The sequence below is a fragment of the Callorhinchus milii genome, unplaced genomic scaffold (genome assembly GCF_018977255.1).
Source record: "Callorhinchus milii isolate IMCB2004 unplaced genomic scaffold, IMCB_Cmil_1.0 Scaffold3, whole genome shotgun sequence".
In the NCBI taxonomy this organism is placed as follows: Eukaryota; Metazoa; Chordata; class Chondrichthyes; order Chimaeriformes; family Callorhinchidae; genus Callorhinchus; species Callorhinchus milii.
The window spans coordinates 70,476,580-70,495,954 of NW_024704744.1; the positions used below are offsets into that span (position 1 = coordinate 70,476,580).

General features: G+C 40.3%; 1 protein-coding gene across 1 annotated transcript in view; it reads left to right on the top strand.

The window, feature by feature from the left end:
• The window catches only part of mthfd1l (methylenetetrahydrofolate dehydrogenase (NADP+ dependent) 1 like), a 127,817-nt gene extending 112,104 nt beyond the window's left edge, over positions 1-15,713 (top strand). The window contains exons 26-27 of the mRNA XM_007894417.2: positions 9,184-9,295; positions 15,514-15,713. Coding sequence (XP_007892608.1) covers positions 9,184-9,273 — 90 coding nt within the window. The 3' untranslated portion in view covers positions 9,274-9,295; positions 15,514-15,713. The remainder of the gene's footprint in view (positions 1-9,183; positions 9,296-15,513) is intronic.
• Positions 15,714-19,375: the final 3,662 nt, after the last annotated feature.

Below are 19,375 nucleotides of genomic sequence, written 5' to 3' on the forward strand. Positions count from 1 at the left end.
AATATTACAGATGATTGAGTTCATTATTTGTCTGAGGTTCAGTGCAGTCAATATTAACTGTGGGTTGAGGCGTATTGTTTCAACGTTTCTTACCTGAAAAAAAGTTATTTTGTTTTTTTTCCTTCATAAACAGAAGAGAATGAGTGCAAATCATTATTGCTCACAGATACAAATTAGAAAGGTACAATTCCAATTAAATTTTTGACAACAAGATTAGTATTATGCAATTATTAATTTCAATAAAAAAATGTACCTCAGATACCTACATGTAAATAACTATTGTTCCAGTGGCTCTTTAAAAATGAAAATTGAGCACCGAGCTCATTCAGCTTTGAGGTTTTGTATTGATGTTTGGGATTTCATTTTCTGGTGACCAGAAAGGCTTTTATCCCACTGTTCATTCCCAGTTTCCCACGGGAGCTCAGCACGGCCCTGAATTCTGATGAAATGGATAAGCGCAAGGAAGAAATGTTAACCATAGGATCACAATTTCTAAGTAACGGGAGTGAAGGACGATGAATTTCAATGGCTAAAGCTAGTCGTGCTTTCATCCAATCTCTGCACTGTGTGGACTGTTAAATGCACTGTGGAATTCAAGCTATATGAATTCGACACTTGTTATTCATTGCACTCATGGGTATGCTGGCTGTTAATATTTTTGCTGATCAGCAGTTCCTCATCTATATAACTCATTCAGATACAAGAGCTTGGTCTGGATTTCTGCACATTAGTTATCCTGACCTGTCTGTCGGCGCACTGTAATGGTACGCTTCAGTGATTTACCTCGGTGCTAGTTTCTTTTCCTATCTGAGACTTGATCGCATTCAGCACATAAATGTATATTGAAGTCATCAGTTCAGGAAGGATTTAAAATCTGTGTCTGTGTTACTGATAGTTGTCCATAAGGCTGCATGGTATTGCTGATAGTTTGTTTATATGTATGGTTTGGGTACGCTAGAAATGTAACCAGCTTTGAGACAAATTGCTAAAAAGAAAATGGGTAAAAATCTATCCATCCTAGTGATTCTGACTCTAAGCTCCTACTAGCAGAAATTTCCAGGTGTTGAATGAATTTTCTGGGAGTGCAAAATCTGGTTTATACAGAGATGTGGTTAAGTGGGGTTGGGGTTGATATGGATTAATTTTAATCCAATCAGAAAGCTATATAATAATTAATATGGACTGTCTGGTACTGGCGTTTTGTCGTAGAAGTTATTGAAATAAAGATTTCTTTCAAATTGACAGCTTTGCTTCCCCTCTTCTTTTTCATCCCCTGGAGACTAGGATTCAGACTGGGGTATAGTTCCCAGGTGCCCTCTGCCATTGCCCAAGTAGACATTCTTGATGTGTCAGGTTTGTGAACCTAGATGCTGAGTGTTAGCAACCTAGTTGACTGTACAAATGGTCTCCTGAGTTGATGGCCAAGCATGCACAGTATTCAGCAGCAGTCAGTGGACAACAGTTGGGAGTAGGAACCTTGGTTGTTCTTTCTCTCTCCTCTTTTTTTGTCCTGGTAAACAAAAGACGATTGTAATTCTCTCACTGCCTTCCCTGCAAATGCCCTACCAAGAATCAGTTAATTCAACACAGGCAGGAGACTGAACCTGAGACCCATGAGGTCTGCATGGGTCGAGGCATTACAGCGGGTTCATTAAAAATAGAAGCAGCTATGAAAGGTGATGCAATCGTGTGCACAGCAACAGATATAAAACCCCATTCTAGTTAGTGATAGAGCGGTGACTACAGAAGTAAGTTTTATGAGCTGACTGCTAAAGCAAGAAAGCCAACAAAGGCATAATGCAACATCTTTGTCATACCACGTATTCAGTGATCAATACTGCAAGCCAGTCGGACAGCGATGGAAATGCATTGCACTTAGAGTGTACCTCAGGTCCATGATAAGTCCGGTTGCTTTAAGCGGACCTGCCTCATACTGGAGGCTCTATGTTATGGGATTAGTCTGTATACCCGAAATAGTGTGGCCTTTCATGCCATTTGATCTCATTCTTGCAGAACACCCACTCTACTCTCCTATCACAGCACCATGGGTCAACTTTATTTTTAATGAGTCCAGCAATACATTGTTGCCTCTGTTGGCAAATCCATTGTAGAAAAAAACCTTGCTACTGGCAAATCCTGCTGGTTATGTGGTGCCAGCGGAAGTCTGCTGGAATGGCTGATGACTGTGTGGTGCCCAAGGCTGATGGATGTTTGTTGACCTTATGCCCTGTCGGCTTGTTTGGCAGAAGATGATGTTTTGCGAGGATACAATAGCCGGTTTGTGCAGATTATTGGAGGGCAGAGGATATCAAATTCATCCTGCCCTCGAAACATGCAAACATTTCGGTCACCTCCAGGCATAGATTCATCATTGACGTAGTTGTGAGTTTAGATGGGGAAAATAACTTTTAGCAATATGTTTACTTCCATTTTTAAAAAAAATAGCCTGAACATCAGCCATTCAGATACAGATGAGAAACCACAGGATCGTGGAAGCAAAAGGCAAGGTTACTGAGAGGGGAAGAGCTGCAGTATTGGTCTGTCTATCATTGGAAGGTTGTTTACTTTGCTGACCATTTAATTGCAAACTTGCCCTTGGCAATATTTATAGGTTTTCATCTGAAACTGAGAACTATATATTCCTTACACCAGAAACTCCTCTGAAATTAAACTTGTCTTTAGTAAAAATTGAACTGATAATTGCAAGTCTACATATAAACTAATGGTCTTCTTAACAATTTCTGCTGGCATGAGTTTTCTCTCAAGTCTGAAGGACAGACAGCCTGACTCGGTCTGCAGCACTCTCAGCTCAGAGTCCGCAGTTGGGGGTTCAAACCCCACTTTGGAACTCTGAGCTCACAATCTTTGCTAACTCTTCAGTGAAGTGCAAGGGATTATTGCGTTGTCAGAGATACTATCCTATAGATGAGATGTTTAACCAAAGCCTCGTCTGCCTGTTTTGGTGGATGTTAAAGATCCTTTGGTACGTGTAGTAGACCAGTGTTTCCTGAGTGAAGGGAGCAGCCAGGCTAGGAGAGTTACTGGAGAAGTTCTGTAGTTTGTTGCACCACACATTGTGTGTCTGTCTGTGGCAAAGCTCTCTGTCCATAAATGCAGTCCAGTAATTGCTTGGAACTATAGTCCAAGGTCATAGATATTCAAGGTGACTGTTGTGTGGTGGTGGCCATATAATGAGGTACTGTTTGTGCTAAACTAAACCAGAGTCATAAACATTAAAAAGAACCGTCACTGTCCAGTTCAGCTGCTGTCTGGAATCTGGCAGAGTTCGGCAGTGGGAATGATTGTACAGATGTATGGTGCAGTGAGGGTAGCTTGCTGTATAAAGAGGTAAATAACGTGGGAGGAAGGTGTCATCATTGAAAGGTGATACTTGGGAGATAACTTTAGGACTAGGTTTACAGAAGCATAGATATAATACACAAGAGGAGGCTTTTTATACCCAAGATGAAAGTTATGTGAGCAAACATTAAGAAAGTTAGGAGAGGGAATATACAGGGTTAGAAAATTACCATTGCAGGCCACCTCACTAGTCCCAAAATTTAGGAAAAGTTTTACACTACTGGATTTTTTTTGTCTTAGTCATGATTCCATACCTAAGGAATTGATCCCCTGCTTGTTTGTTGAAACAAAGGGCTAAAAGGTGTTTGAAAATCAAAGCGATTGATCCAAGTTAATGAAGACACCACTGAAAGGCGTCATAAAATGGGCACATGAGTTAGAAGTTAGAACTATGTATAGAATTGGGGTAGGAGTGGTGGTAGTAAATGTATGGAATATAGTAGGGGAGGGAGGTTGTTGAACCAATGGCATAAATAGGGTTAAGGGACAACTGGATGTAGTTAAGAAGGTGTTGAGTATGAAAGGTAGGAATGACTATTCAACACTCTAAAATGGGCTAAGACTAGAAATGTACGTTAAACACTATAAACCCTACTTTCGCCCACAAATTCACTTTACAGTCTATTCTGTGAAGTGCTTTGAGGCATCTAGAAGACGTGAAAAGCGCTGTATCAAATGCAAGGATTATTATAAGGCGCTTGATCACAAAGAGCAGTACACCGGAGCCTGGATGATAAAACCACCCTGTTGTCGTTGTTGCTAAGAAATCAATTAGCGTTGCTGCAATACTGATCAGTGCAGAGAATTGGTTCTGTTGGGAGTGCAAAAATGTTCTTTTGACGGTTCTTTGGTCATCTGGTGAAAAACTGAAAACAAAAACAATATTAAGGTGCAAGTTGCAGTTCCAGGGCTTCAAATCCATTTGCCACAGGTTAGTACAGCTCTGTCTGTGCTTTGTTGTGCATGGATTTCTTTCTTCTCTCCTTGTAATAGTAGTTTGAAACCGGAAATATATAAAAGCTGCTTCCACAGCAAATCTATCTTAAAACAATTTAAACATTTGACAAAAAAGCTTAAAAACTAGTTTTTTTTATAAATATGAATAATAATTTGGTTCTTGACAAACCTAAAATAGATTAGCGATAATAATTTGGAAGTGATTTCAAGTCTCAAGATGGACATCATGTTTAAAGTTTATAGCAATTTCCCCCTCATTTGGGTTTCTCTCAATTTTGCCTCCAGAATTGTTGCAAAGTGCCGGATGTTTGTGAATACTCAAGTTTTATGAATAGAAACTTTAATCTTGATGAGAGATTATATTTTGTTAGTTATTTCAGACATTTTGTTAGTTATTTCAGAACGTTGAGATGTTTGATGATCGAAAATGCCAGTAATTGAATTTCTTTCTTCAGATCAGCACACTTAGCCCTTTGGCAACCACATCATGGTGTTTTGACCGACTGTTGATACTTGAGTTTTTTGGCGCAAATTAATTCTAGTTATGTAAGGTGTATTTGGGACTGCCAAAACACACTTTTTAGCTTTACTAATGTCTTTGCTACAATCAAGTTCTTTGGTCCAAATTTTAATAAATTTCCTCTCCCCCCACCCCAACTACCACATCATAACGCAGTCAGATTGCATTAAATACTTCAACAGTGGTGAGCTTGTCCTGATTTTTGATCAAGCTGAATTTAATGTGAAATGTCCAGAAAGAGTTTGCTGGTTGAAAGCTACGAAAACGTTTGAAAAAAAAAGCATGGTCGGTCTTTGAAAGATTTGATCGTTGAAAGTGGCAATAGTTTATCTGTGAAAGGGTTAACAAGAAAGTTGCAAAAGATAACTCTGTAATCAACTACCTTCTGTGCGCTCTTTATCTTGTGGATGTCAGTTCTTATGAGTGTCAGTTTCACTCAGTTGGCAGGTCTTGCCGCTGGTTCAGAAGATTGTGTGTTTCAGCTCCATTTCAGGACTTGAGGTCAAAGTGCAGGCTGACCCTCCAGTGCAGTACAGGCGAGCGCTGCATTGTCAGGTATAGTCCTTCAAATTAGACATTAAACCAAGGTCCTGACTGCCTGTTTTTTGAGTGAACATTAACGATCCCATAACTCTGTTCAAAAAGAGAAGGGAGATTTTACCCTAGTGTCCTGGCCAACAAACTGCCAGCGAATTTCGTAGTTATTTGTGCCCAGTTGCCTAAAAATGTAGTCGCTACACCAGATAGCGGTTAGCTGTTGAAACACTTTTCAACAATATTACTCTATCAATTGCAAGGATTATTTATTATCTGATAAAAGTACAGGATTATAAACATCATGATGTAAAACCTTACCAGGCTTGGCTGGTTGCAAGATTAGAGTGATCCTCAAGTACTCTCCAAAGCTTGTTCTGCCAAGTGTTGCTAGTAGTGTAGATCTTTTTTCTGACACACTGGTTGGAAGCCAGACATGTTTAGTGCTACAATGAAATACTGGGAAATGGAAAAGGACACATGAACACTGGATTTTACAGCAAGTCAGAACCTTTTAAATTCGACTATCAAGAATAAAAAAAAATTCCACCTGTTATATAAAGTAGATCTAGCGACGCAGTAAGTATCTATGTCGGAGCTTTTCAGATGGTACCATTCTTACAATCTGTTCAACACCAGAAGGGTAACAATTAACCACCAAAGTCTGTAATGTTTCCATTTCATTCATGCTTTCTAGCAGAAAATGGTTAATATGAAAATAGAAAAACAACAAATCATATATTCCCTTGTTTAAAACAAAGTACAATTTAAAGAGATGCTGTTAGGTGCAGTTTCTGAATTGTCATTTGTTGTTTCTCTCTGCTGAGTTGCACCTAGAACTGTGCAAACACAACTAGGCTTTCAAGACCAAATGTGGCATTTTAAAATGGAATTTATGTTAATAAAATCAAGAAAGGTAATTCTTCACAGGATGGTAGGGGCTTAGGAGATCGCAGGTCAATTCTTCACTATCTGAAACCTGTATCACAAAAATACAATTGAGGAAACCGGAGACCAAACAGAGCTCAGTAGAAGCAAAAACATAGTATCCTAGATTTTTAAGGTGGCCCATGCCAACTGGTATTTCAAGCTTGGGATGAAAATTCCCATTATCTTAACATTTATGAGCGTACAAAATTCTGGAAAATTACTAAATTTGGAGGCCATTTTTCTGCAGTGCTTTTTAACTTTTCCAGAAAATCAGTTTCTAAATGAATCTGCTTTGTTCGATACGATGAACATCATGCGATGATGTCTTAGCACTGATTTTACCACAGTATGTCGTCTACACGACTTTTACTATTCCTATTTTCAGCAGCTGTCAGTCATATCTCTGACAACATGCTTTAAGTGTCATCAGTAGTAGTCCAGTATCTATTCTGGTCGTTCTGCAAAGATTATGTCAAATACAAAGATAATTTTGTATAGAAAGCTACTTTTGAACATGGGTGTTTCATGTCTTGCTTCTTTCTTTTCATGCTTAAAGCAATGACCTTAACCCAAGCAGTAGCGCTTTGTTTCATTTATATAATAAGAATAATCCTTGCATTTGATATAGCGCTTTTCACATCTTCTCGACGACTCAAAGCGCTGCACAGAATAGACTGTAAAGTGAATGGACTGTATATTTGTGGGCGAAACGCAGCAGCCAATTGCTCACAGCAGTGTCCCACAAACAGTTGTGGATTGAAAATGACCAATTTATTATTGTTTTGTTTTGGAGGGATTATTATTAGGCTCTGTGTGGAGTAAGGAAACTTGCCCAAGGTTTCGCCCTCTGCCTGGAATTGAACCCAGGTGTCTCGCTTGCAAGGCGAGTGCTCTAACCACTGAGCTACAGGACTCCACCCTGACTTTTAGCTTGTTCTTTTAGTTTGTTTCCTAAGTAGCTAACTTGTTTGTACCTCAATAGGTTGGTTTCATTGTACATGATGTACTGTTTCACAATGTCTTCTGGTATTCAACGTGTCTGAACCCAAAATTGTGTCAGGCAGGCAAACAGGAAAATTCAATGGCACTTTTCGTCAAAAAGAGGAGGAAGCTTTTGCTTGGGGCATGGCCAACGATGCCCCACATGAATTGGTTATTAATAGCACAGCAAACACCTGGCTTGCTTCATGTTGCCCTGCCTGTCTGCCCAATATTAGTGGGTGAGCTTTCAGCCTTTGTACCTCGGCTTCATGGAACTCCATCCCGGACGGAGTTCCTCAGCCTTGCCCCATCCCTCCCAATTTGAAAGCCCACCTTAAGACCTATCGTTTTGACCACATTCTTTTGACCATCTTCCCCCCGCCCCCCCCCCCCCCCCACACACGTAAATGTGAATTGTTGTTGTTGTCAATCACCTTATAGCTGTTTGTGTTGCCTTGCTCTACACAAATTAACTCACGAGTGTTTGCAAATAAAACGGTCACTACCTTCACTAAACTTTGAAGAGTTTCAACAACAACAAAATTACATTTGTAAAGCACCTTTCACGTCGGGAGGATGTCCCAAGGTGCTGGATAGACAGAATTACAGACCCGAGCTGGGGGTCGGGATCAGGAAGGGTGGAGGGCAGGGGGGGAAAGCAGGGAGATCAAAAGCACAGTCGAAGAGGAGGGTCTTGAGATGGGTCTTGAAGGTGGTGAGGGAGGGTGCGAGATGGAGGGACTGCGGGATGGAGTTCCAGAGGGTGGGGGCAGAGTGTCGGAAGGCTTGCCCGCCAATAGTGGGGCTATTATTATCATATTATATTAAATTAAAATAAGTGAGGCAGGGGATGTGCAGCTGGCCGGAGCCCGCTGAGCAGAGAGATCAAACAGGATGGTAGGGGATTAGGAGGTCGCAAAGGTAGGGGGGATCAAGACAGTGGAGGGCTTTGAAGGTGAGGACCAGGATCTTGAACCGTATCTTCACTGTGTAAAGCAAAATATAACTTGACGTTCTTCTAGTTAATTCTCTTCAGATCACTAAATGGACTTAACTTGAAGTTCAGCATGAAATACTGCACAAAAACCCATGAGTCAGGAATGGTGTATAATGTGGGGTTAACACATTTCGCCCACAAAATATACAGTCAATTCACTTTATAGTATATTCTGTGAAGCGCTTTGAGATGTCTCAAAGACGTGATATCAAATGCAAGGATTAGTTTTACTATAACACTTGAAACTGATCTTACAAACAAGTTCTTCAAGACCCTTTCCCTCCCAGTAATCTACTGTTTCAACCAGATTTATACTGTGGTGGCTGCAGATTCTTTTTTGTCGTTGCTTGTTGTTTATTTTTGAAGTTTAGTTTGAAGTTGCCGTGTTTGAAATCATGTCATTGCCATGGCTTGCTGAATAATTGTACATTTTGAGGAGTGCATGACTTTTGCTGCTTGTGAGGCCTGGGAGATCAGGTGTATTTTGGTTGTCAAGAATGACTGAATGTCTAAATAAAAGGAATTATGAGATGCAGGAGGAACCACATTTAGTATTTTGGAGGGGTTTGTGTGTGTTTTGAAAGCAGGGTTTACAAAAGAGGGGGTGGGGAGAGGGAGATCAAGTCTAACAACTGGTATAAATAGCAGCAGTGGTCTCTGGCAGTGGGCATTTTTTTGAGAAACCCTACAAAACAATCCCAGATGAGATGATCTTGAACTACATGACGCATTTAATGTTGCACTGGAGTAAAATAACATCTGTTTGCCTCCGTGAGAATGTCTCTAGGCCCGTAATAGAAAGAAATATATCCTGATTGCCACAATGAGATTGGGGTATATTTAATACTTATCTCTTTTTATGGCAAAGGGAAACTTTAATGTCTTTCTCTTTGGAAACTTTCAGATGAGTACAATGCCAGGATTGCCCACAAGGCCTTGCTTCTATGATATTGACCTGGATTCAGACACCGAGCAAATCACCGGATTATTCTGAGAGCATGACTCCAGTGTTTCAGGTAACCTTTTTTATGTTATATTTTTGGTACAAAATGCATAGTCACCACACTTTACTTATCTTGTGAAGCTCTTTGAGCTGTCCTCCCAACATGAAAGGCGCTACATTTAAATAACTACATTTATTCTAAAACGGCCATGACGCTTTGCTTCATTTTAAATGCACTTCTATTAAATTCAATAATGAGGGAAACCGGCCCAATAAATAAATATAATAATGATCTTAAGCAGAAGCAAGAAGGGTTTTGAATTCCTTTTAATAACTATTTCAGCAGATGTTGCTATATTTATAAGATTGTCTCTGGCAAAATCTTTGTTAACCTGCCCAAAAAGTTAAATAATTCTAAAAGCTTTTGTTGCATCCAAAGCTGCAGGAGCTTGTGTGATCTTGCAGCACATGGAAAGCCAAAGTCAAATGTTCTGGCATTATGCAGCTGCAGATTTGCCTCCTAAGCACCCTCCCCATTTATATTGAAGGTTGTGTCTGTCTTAAGAACTCTTGTGTTATGGCTCCTTTGTGATACTACTCTGCAGAAGTCTCTTCTCTGCAGCTATCTTTCTAACATATGAGTTACATCCATGTATTTCAATCTTACGCCACTTTGCATTCTCAGGCATCCAGTCTTGAGGACCTGAGGGTAGGATAGAAAATCTGAGAAAAGACAATTCTGGTCACTCTGATATTTTCTGGTGTCCACCTGAAGTGGCATTGGTCACAGTCTGAGAAAAGATGATCTGACCCACTCTCAATTTGCAATTCCAGTGAAATCTAAAATGGGGTGGGGAGTGAGTCTTTAAACTGAGAGAATGGGAAAAGCACATGACATTAGGAGGAGTATTCAACAAACATACAGCTCACCATTTATTAATAATATTGTTATTACTAAAAATTATCTTTGCTTGTGATATAAATTATATCAAACCAACATCAGACATCTCAAAATGCGTCAGAAGTGCCGTTGTTTTTGTAGCTAAATTTAAGAATATTAATAAAAATAATAAATAATCTTTACATTTGATATTGTGCTTTTCACATTGGGAGGACATCTCAAAGAACTTAACGGGATTTTATTATAAACTGTAGTGACCGAGTATTTCCAAAATTATGCACAATCTCAAATTTTAAGTCCAGTCTTGAAATTAATTTCATGATTAATTTTGGGCGTCCATTGAACAAGGCCAAAGTGTAGGGAGGCACGTGCCTTGTTTAGAGCCTGTCAGCCAAACCTCTCTTTTTCTAGTACTTCTACTGTAACACATGGCCTCAGTACTTTTTCTCACAAGTGAGAGGGAAGTCTTCTCTGCAGTGATTTTTTTTAAACTTACGAGTTTGAAGAAACTTAATGTCTGCCAAAAACAATTGATTCATATCTGGAAACTATAATTAGATATAGTGTAGTTAGGAACACATCAGTTGTAGGGAAAATCTTCAAAATGACTTTTTAAGTTTTGTAGTGAGGGAACACTAGGAAATCGGCACCTCGATAAAGAAAAGTAAATTTAAACAATGCTTCGTATATCCAAACTGCTGGAGCTCAAAGACATTAATGTCACTGTGGACAAAGGAAATTTGTCCTAGCGCCTTGCAATATCCTCCAACATGAAAGACCCCATATAAATGTAAATTTGTGGTTGTTGAAATGAATGAATTTTATGCACTTGGATTTCAAATGTAATTTAAGGTGCTGCGATTGGAGACTGAGGTAAAATAATCATCTAAATAAATAGTGACCTGGGAACACTGGGTGACAATATTTGGAAATGTTTCTAACTTTCTGATCTTGCACGCCACTAAATCAAGCGTCCATATCAACAAGATAATTTGGCTACTTACCTCGTAAATCAGGGGCTCTGGATCTCTTTTCGTATCAGTACAACCTAATGCAACACTGGACTGAGTTTACAGTCATTAATGAATTCTCTTCAGAAATGGATACTGAAGGAAGACCACTGTTTGATTTTGATGAAATTTTCCTTTACTTCAATTGAATTAAGAAAGACCGCAAGAAAAGAAATGCAAACGCACAAACAGTTAGTTACAGATGAATTTGTAAATAATAGATAGTACTTCACCAGCTGCTGCTTTTGTCTGCCCCGACCCTCCAGTCACACATTCGAAACCTCACTAACATTTTTAGGATACACGCTTTACCTTATTAAACCATTACCTCAGACACCCCACTCAACAGACATCCCATTGTACAAACACCGTCAGACTGAATCAAACTGGGTTTCTATCCATCGCCCTTTCAACATCACTATGCATTTCAATTGAGGTGGAAGTTTCACCTCACATCTTTCACCACTTTGTCTTAGCTGTTCTTTGACAACTGCTCACGGTTGTGAAATTCCACCCTTGACATCTGTTGTAATGCATTGCACATCTTGCTTATTTATGATGCATTGCTGTGTTGCAAAACCTGATACATTTGCCTACAAAAACAGTCGCAACACATGACAGTGATTACGAATGACATATGAAAACACTAAAAATTCTGAAGTGTTCTTTCTTTGATGTGTGTGAGCAGAAAACTGCCTAAACAAGTTTTTGTGTACGACCCTGTTGAGCTTCTGAAATTTCAAGATTTTTCAACAAACCCAGTGAAAAATTACAGTTCGTTACATGTTATGCAACTATTAAAATTGAAGAGAATTTAATTTTGTGCTGTGCTACAAGAAGATTACTCCTGTTTACTGCAGAGCAAGACACGAGTTGCAGTCACAAGATTTGTGCGACACAAAAAAACAAAATCTGAATTGTTAGTCAAAATATCCTTGCTCTGCCAACTCAACTCGAGAGTGTTCTGCTGGATATTATCAGTGTTATCGGTATTATCTGAGGAATACGGAGGACATAAGAGAGAGCTTGGTTTAAAAGAAATAGGTAATGCCTCATAATTCTATTAGTATTGTTTGAACATATAATAAATTATTGCATGAGAGCTAATCTGCAGATATAATTGCCATCAGTAAATTATAAGGCTAAAATAGGCTCATGGAGTCAGTGGCAAAGCAAGTAGCTGGGTTGTGAAGTGGCTCAGTAGATCAGCAGAAGGTACTAAATAAAAGGTCAAAAGGCCTATATCTGGAGATCAGTCTCCAGGGGGAGTTCCTCCCTCTGCCCCTCCAACTCAGTCTAATCCCTCTCTATTTATTTAATTCCTCTCTAGAAATCTATAGGGAAGAATTAAGCACAAATATTATAAAGAGTGGGTGAGATCTCTTTGACCCACCTACGGTCATCTCCCACTTCCCTTGCTTGGTGTCTGATACTGTCCCCAATAGAGATCTTCTCCGGGTCCTTCACGTGCTATAAGCGCTTCGGGACACTACCCAGTGTGAAGAGTGCTATATAAATACGAGTTGTTTTATTGCTATTGATGCGTCCTACTGAGGTGGGACTTCGTAGTGCAATAGATTGCCCGCTGTCTGCGCTATCAGGCTCCCATTCAGATATCAAGTCAGGTTGCAATGGCTGGAATTTGTTTGAGTTGTGTGCATGCCTGCGAAGTGTCCATTTTAATGGAGTACAAGATTTGGGAGATACAAATTTAGTGAGTGAAACAAACACACAGACAGTTAGAAATGCAGAGGATTAGACAAAGGCAGAGAGAACGAGATACTTAATACAGAGACGATTTATTTGCACTGTTTTTATATCCACAATGAACTGGTCCCATTTCATACAGATTTGGAGTTCTCTAGTGCAATATGAAATTGGCTGATGTGCTTTAAGTTTCCCTGTTCCCATCGGTGCAGTGATGTGGAGCTGCCTGCAGATACTTTATACACCTATTCTTCTTTCTACATCGCTTTAAATCAGTCAAAGCCGAACAAACAAAACCATCAAATGTTGAGGTTGCACTGGTACACGGCTTATCAGATAATTATTGTTTGATCGAAGAGCCTGTCATGTGATCAGTTTATCTCAACATTAGAAAAAGGCCTTGGAGCCATCTATAGAAGTTGAAAGGGGTGTTAGTTCGCTCATGACTCACCAGGTCTAAACAGTGTCAGGCGCCAATAAAAAAAAGCAAACCAGATGCTGGGGCACATTGCCAAATCCTCTGGATTCTGATTCCCAGAAGGGATTGGGGGCCTGAAGGCTTTACCACTGACAGTGGTTTGAGAGGAGTGGGCGAGCAGAAGAGCGGGATAGAAGATCACAGGAATAGGAAGCTGCTAGGGAGTTAAAGAAATTATAGGTGAGGGTTTTGGTGGTGATAGGGACATCTTTTTGGGTCTTGTGCGAGATCAAATGTGAGCAAGGAAAGAGGGCTAAGGATCAAACCAAATGGCAAGTTGTGCACTGGTTCGGTGAGTTTGAGAGAGAGACCACAGTCAAAGGGTTATCAGGCAGTGACGTGATTTAATGAACAACTTGATGCTATAATGGCTGGGCTCGTATTCTGGAAGGACTAGATCAAATGGGCTGAAGGGTCTGCTATCTCTCATGAGTTTGTGAATCTTAGCTCCAGTAGTTTGTGAATCTTAGCTCCAGTAGCTTGTGGTATGGAGGAGCCCTGATAATATAGGAATTTCACCTATGCATTTGCAGAGAAGTTCTCCCCAAAATAAACATTCTAATATCCTCCAACTTAAATAAACATTCCAACATCCTCCGACTTAATAATAATAATTCTTAACATTCAGTGCCGTGCCTTTCATGTTGGGAGGGCGTCTCAAAGCGCTTTACAAAATTTTACTGTAGAATGTAGTGAATGTGTTTTTGTGGGCGAACCAAGCAGTCAATTTGCAAACAGCAATCTCCCACAAACAGCCATTAAGTGAATGACCAATTTTATTTGGAAGATGGTAGGCCAGGACACCAGGAGATCCTCTTTTCTCTTTTTGAATAGCGCCATGGGATATTTAACATCCACCTGTTTTTCACTTTGTCTCTCTCTCACTGAGCGGATTACCTCAGTTTCTTCCCCACTCCTAACCCCACACATCCATTACTGTGGGAGCATTTTGTGGACAGAGGTAATAATCCCTTCAAAAATAACAATACTAATTTGGTCACTGTATCCACGGCTGTTTGTGGGACACTGCTGTGTGCAATTGGCTGCCGTGTTTTGCCCACACAATACACAGTCACTACACATTACAGTATATCCCGTGAAGCGCTTTGAGATGTCTCAAAGACGTGATAAGGCGCTATATCAAATGCAAGGATTACTATTATCATTAACTAAATGGAGAGGTGGGCTCTTAGTTTAACATCTCATCCAAAGGACGGCGTCTCCAACAATGCAGCACAACCCAGCACTGCATTGGAGCGTCTGCTCAGATTATATGAGTTCAAAGTCCTGACAAGGAACTCAAATCCACAATCTTCTGACTCAAAGGTGAGACAGCTTCCAACTGAGCCAGGCTGACACAACTTTCTGGAAAGGAACGTTGCATCTGGAAATGTAGAACTAGTGATATCATTCAATGTCAACAAAACTTGTGCCAATTAATTCCTCTGTGACCCAGCTTCCACCACCTCAGAAGTTAAAAATTTTGGAATGGCGTAACAGTGAATATTAATACCTGATGTAGCACTGGAATCCATCAAGCTTTGGATCGTATTAAGCTACTTGGCCCTTTTAAACTTATTCAGGAACACAAAAAATGGTTCCCAAAGTTAATTTTTATTTGTTACATTCGTAGAAAATACAAAATAGAATCGATTCTTATCCGGATAACCTTGCTAATGTTGAACACCGTCACAGATAAAGCTATTAAATTCTTATTGTTCTAAACCAACTAATATTCTAACATTCAGTTGAGGATTTGAGTGGAGGAGGCCCAGGTTTGTTGCTTTTAGGTGCCTAGTGTTTAAATGTTTCTTCAGACCTCTTCTGTGCTGAACACTAAAACAACTGTTCACCTAAATTTATTTGAAATATTGAAGTAACCAAAATATCAGTATATAAAATATCTGCGTCTCCTGCAAAGATGATGTTTGTACCTGCATATTCGGTAGCAAATGACAGTGATTCCATCCTAAATAAACGGGGCTTTATTGCGCTGTCAATCCTGGAGGTGGTGGCTTCAGGAACAGTTTGATTCCTTGCGGAATTAGTGGTTTGTTGTTGCAATCTTTACCTTGGGACATGTTTGCAGTTTGTTACTCTTTAAAAGTTGGGATTGCACACCAGTTTTTGTAAAATTATTGGTGAAATGATACGCCGAATGGACATCTGATTATTTGTTTTTTTCTTGTTTCCAGATTCCCTGGAAACCTCCTCCACATCTCCTCACACCAGATAGAGTGACCTGACTCAGTTCTCCTCTTCAGATCAGTTAGAGTGAACTGGCTCAATTCGTCTCCTTACACCAGATCTGAATTTGTCTACTTGCCTTTTGAAGACTGTGGAAATCTCATCATAGAATCTTATAGCACAGAAGGAGGCCATTTGGCCCATCATGTCTGTGCCGGCTCTTTGAAAAGAGCTACCCAACTAGTCCCACTCCCCTGATCTTACCCCATAGCCCTGCATTTTTTTTCCTTTTCAAGTACCTATCCAATTCTCTTTTGAAAGCTCCTATCAAATCTGCTTCCAATGTACTAGAGAGAAAAACTAATGTGAGCTGAATACAATACAGCTTCTAATCTATATACATAAAGTGCAAGGAGTCCTGTAGCTTCAAGACCGGTCTCAAAACCTTTCTCTTTGACCGTGCCTTCAGCTCTCCTCTCGACTCTCTTCCCCCTTCTCGCTCCCTCCCTTCCCTCCCCTCACCCTGACCATTTCCCCCCTCCTCGCTCCCTCCCTTCCCTCCCCTCACCCTGACCATTTCCCCCCTGCTCGGGTCATGACCCAACTGTGCAGCGCCTTGGGATGTCCTCCTGACGTGAAAGGCGCTTTTTAAATGGAATCTTGTTGTTGTTGTTGTTGTAGCTCAGTGGTTACAGCACTCACATCGCAAGCGAAAGACCTGGGTTTGATTCCCGGCGGGTGAAACCTTGGGCAAGTTTCCTTACTCCACATGCCTGATAATAATCCCTCAAGAAAAATAAATAAAAAATCAAATAATAATTTGGTCATTCAATCCACGACCGCTTGTGGGACATGGTTGCCGCATTTCGCCCACAAATATACTGTCAATTCACTTTACAGTATATTCGGTGAAGCGCTTTGAGATGCCAAATGCAAGGATTATTATAAAGCTAACTCATTTGTATGTTTTGGAAGATCAAACCAGTGCTTTAAAATGTTTTTTTTAACAGCTTAATTGTATGTGCTCTTCTGTTACAAATACCCTAACCCTAACTCTAATATTAAATGTGTGGTTACAGATATTTTGCTATTAAATTTGTAGTTACAGACTATGCTAATAAATGACTTACATTGTAAATCAAAGGTGTTTCTGACTCTAGTCAACTTTGTACCTTCTTTATTTAATACTACAGTTATGCTGCTGGCAGCAAAGCCACTTCCATTCTGTCAGTTTTGTGATGTGGAGTAGGAAGCAGATTGTCTGCCCATTCCACATCACTCGGAGATGTCAGTTTGGCTCAACTGGTAGCACTTTTACCTCTGGATCAGAGGGTTGTGCATTCATGCCCAATAGTATGTGAGCTTTGTCTAGACTGACACTCCAGTACAGTAATGGGGGAGTGCTGCCTTGTCAGAAGTACTATTCTTCAGATGAGACATCGAATCCTTGCCTTTTCCTCAGCAACATGACATCTCTATGGGTACTTAAAACACCAACTAACAAAATAGATGAAATGAGAAAGAAATCAGTGTGTCCAGGCTACTTTGGCTTACATTTCCAAATAGTTACGAATCATAGAAACATCTCTGAACATTATCCTTCATCCAGAAGCACATGGCTTTCCCTCAAAAATGAATCTCTGTGTAAGATTCCTTGCTCAAGATTAACAGCAGAGGTCCAGGACAGATCATCGTTCAGAGCTGTCCAATTGGAAATCCTGCCAAAGACCATGACCCCCCTGGTTCCTATTATAATCATCAAATCCTGGATGAGCTCTAACTTCCTTCAATTGAACGTCGCCAAGATCCTCATCCACATTTTTAGCACATCCAGACTTGACTGCACCAATGCTCTGCTCACTGAATACCCCCCAGTTCTTCCTACACAAGTTGCAGACTATCCAGAACTATGCAGCCTGTGTTCTTTCTCGCTCCAGGCTCCCATCACCCCCATCCTCATTCAGCTCCACTGTCTCCCCATCCCCAGAGGATTCAATTCAAGATCCTTGTTCTCACATTCAAATACTACCTCTCACCCTACCTCTGCATCCTCCTCAAACCTTACCGACCTGGCTGTTCCTTTCACTCAGTGAGCCTGCTTCACGACCCCTGCATAATCTGCCCCACCATCAACAGGTGGGCTTTCATCCTTTTTGTCCTCATTTTGGCCCGCCAATTCCCTCCATCAAGGCAGATTTCAAAATGTACCTCTTTGACCGTGCTTCCAGTCATCTTTCCCCTCCCCAGTGCCCTTTGGCTCCCACCCACAGATTGGGGGCCTATGCAGCACTGTAAAGTGCGTTGAGATGTTCTCCCAAGGATAAACGTAGGTTACAACTTACTCCTTTATCCCAAGAGCTTCACTTTGTCCACAGTATAATGTGAAAATTAAGATATAAAATGTCTAATATATTGGCATCATCCACTTTTACATCCTCAAATAATTCCAATAAATTTATTAAGCATGACTTTCATAAACCCATGCTGTCCTGAAGGCGTTTCCTTTATTCCTGTTAAGTGTGCTTCAATTGCTTCCTTTACAATAGGCTACAATGTTTTCTACTGGAGTTTAAACCAATTTCCAGGATCATGGGTCTGATCTTAATTGAGAATTGGAACAACATGAACAACTTTCCAATCTTCTGGTACTCTGCACCTAGTTAATGACCTGTAAAAATAATTCAACCGCAGCTCCCTCTACTTCTATCCTCACTCCATTCAGTACTCTTGGATCGGTGCCACATGCTCCTGTTTTATTAGGAATTTTCACGTTCTCTAGGTTTTTAACCATTACTAATTTCTTTCTGGACCAGCATCGCCTAGTCCCAAAAAAGGAAATACCTGCATTTTCAACAGACAATTTGCTATTGTCTCCACTGTATCTTTTGTCTTCCAGGGGTCAGCTTGCTCTTTAATTCTTTGCCTAATAAACTCCTACTTCACATCATATATTCAATTTAGCACTTTATCCAATGTAACTTTAGGATTATAAGCCTTGCATTTTGATATAATGTTGAATGTCTCAAAGTGCCTCACAAATGTTCTGTAAAGTGTAGTGACTGCTGTGTGCAATTGGCTGCTGTGTTCTGCCCACAAAATATTAATCAAATCACTTTACAGTATGTTCTGTGAAGCGCTTTTAGAAGTGATAAGGCGCTACATCAAATGCAAGTAGTAGTATTGTACTTTGTGGGCGAATGCAGCAGAGCAGCCAATGTCCCACAAACAGATCTGAAGTGAATGACCAATTTTGCACATCGAGTGTGTTTATACCTAACGTTTTACCTGAGGTGTAAGTCTAAATCACACAACTGAGAGTTATATGTTTGCATGGTTTCTATTTGTTTGGCACTGAGTGCACACTCTCCCCTAAAGAATGTATCCTGTTTACCTAATCCCCCAAAATATAGGACAAGGTTGACAAAAGTCTTGGGTTGGGGACTCCTCAAGTGCACATTGTGTTCCTGCAGGAGTGTAAGCATCTAAATCCACTCAGCTTGTCATTGTGAATACTTTGAGCTTTGTGCTACTTACCAGCTAAGATCACAATACCTGTTAGGGTTTTGGCTTGCAGAGTTAACAAGCTCCAAGTGGGAAAAATCTGACCCCTCATTGACTGGTTTCCCAGTCCCACAACATTTCAAACCCATAGGTCAGAAGGGCTCAGCTGAAGTCGACCTTTTGGTCTCTCTGATCTCATCCTTCCACAATAGCCATCCTAACATCTGTCAGGAACAATTATGAAATCTGAACGAGTTGGCCGTGCAACTGGTTCTAACAATAACACTGAAAAACTAACCTGATTTCAGTTCTGCTCAATACGCGTATACACAGAGCACCAAATCCATTTTGTAAAGGCCACTAAGTAAT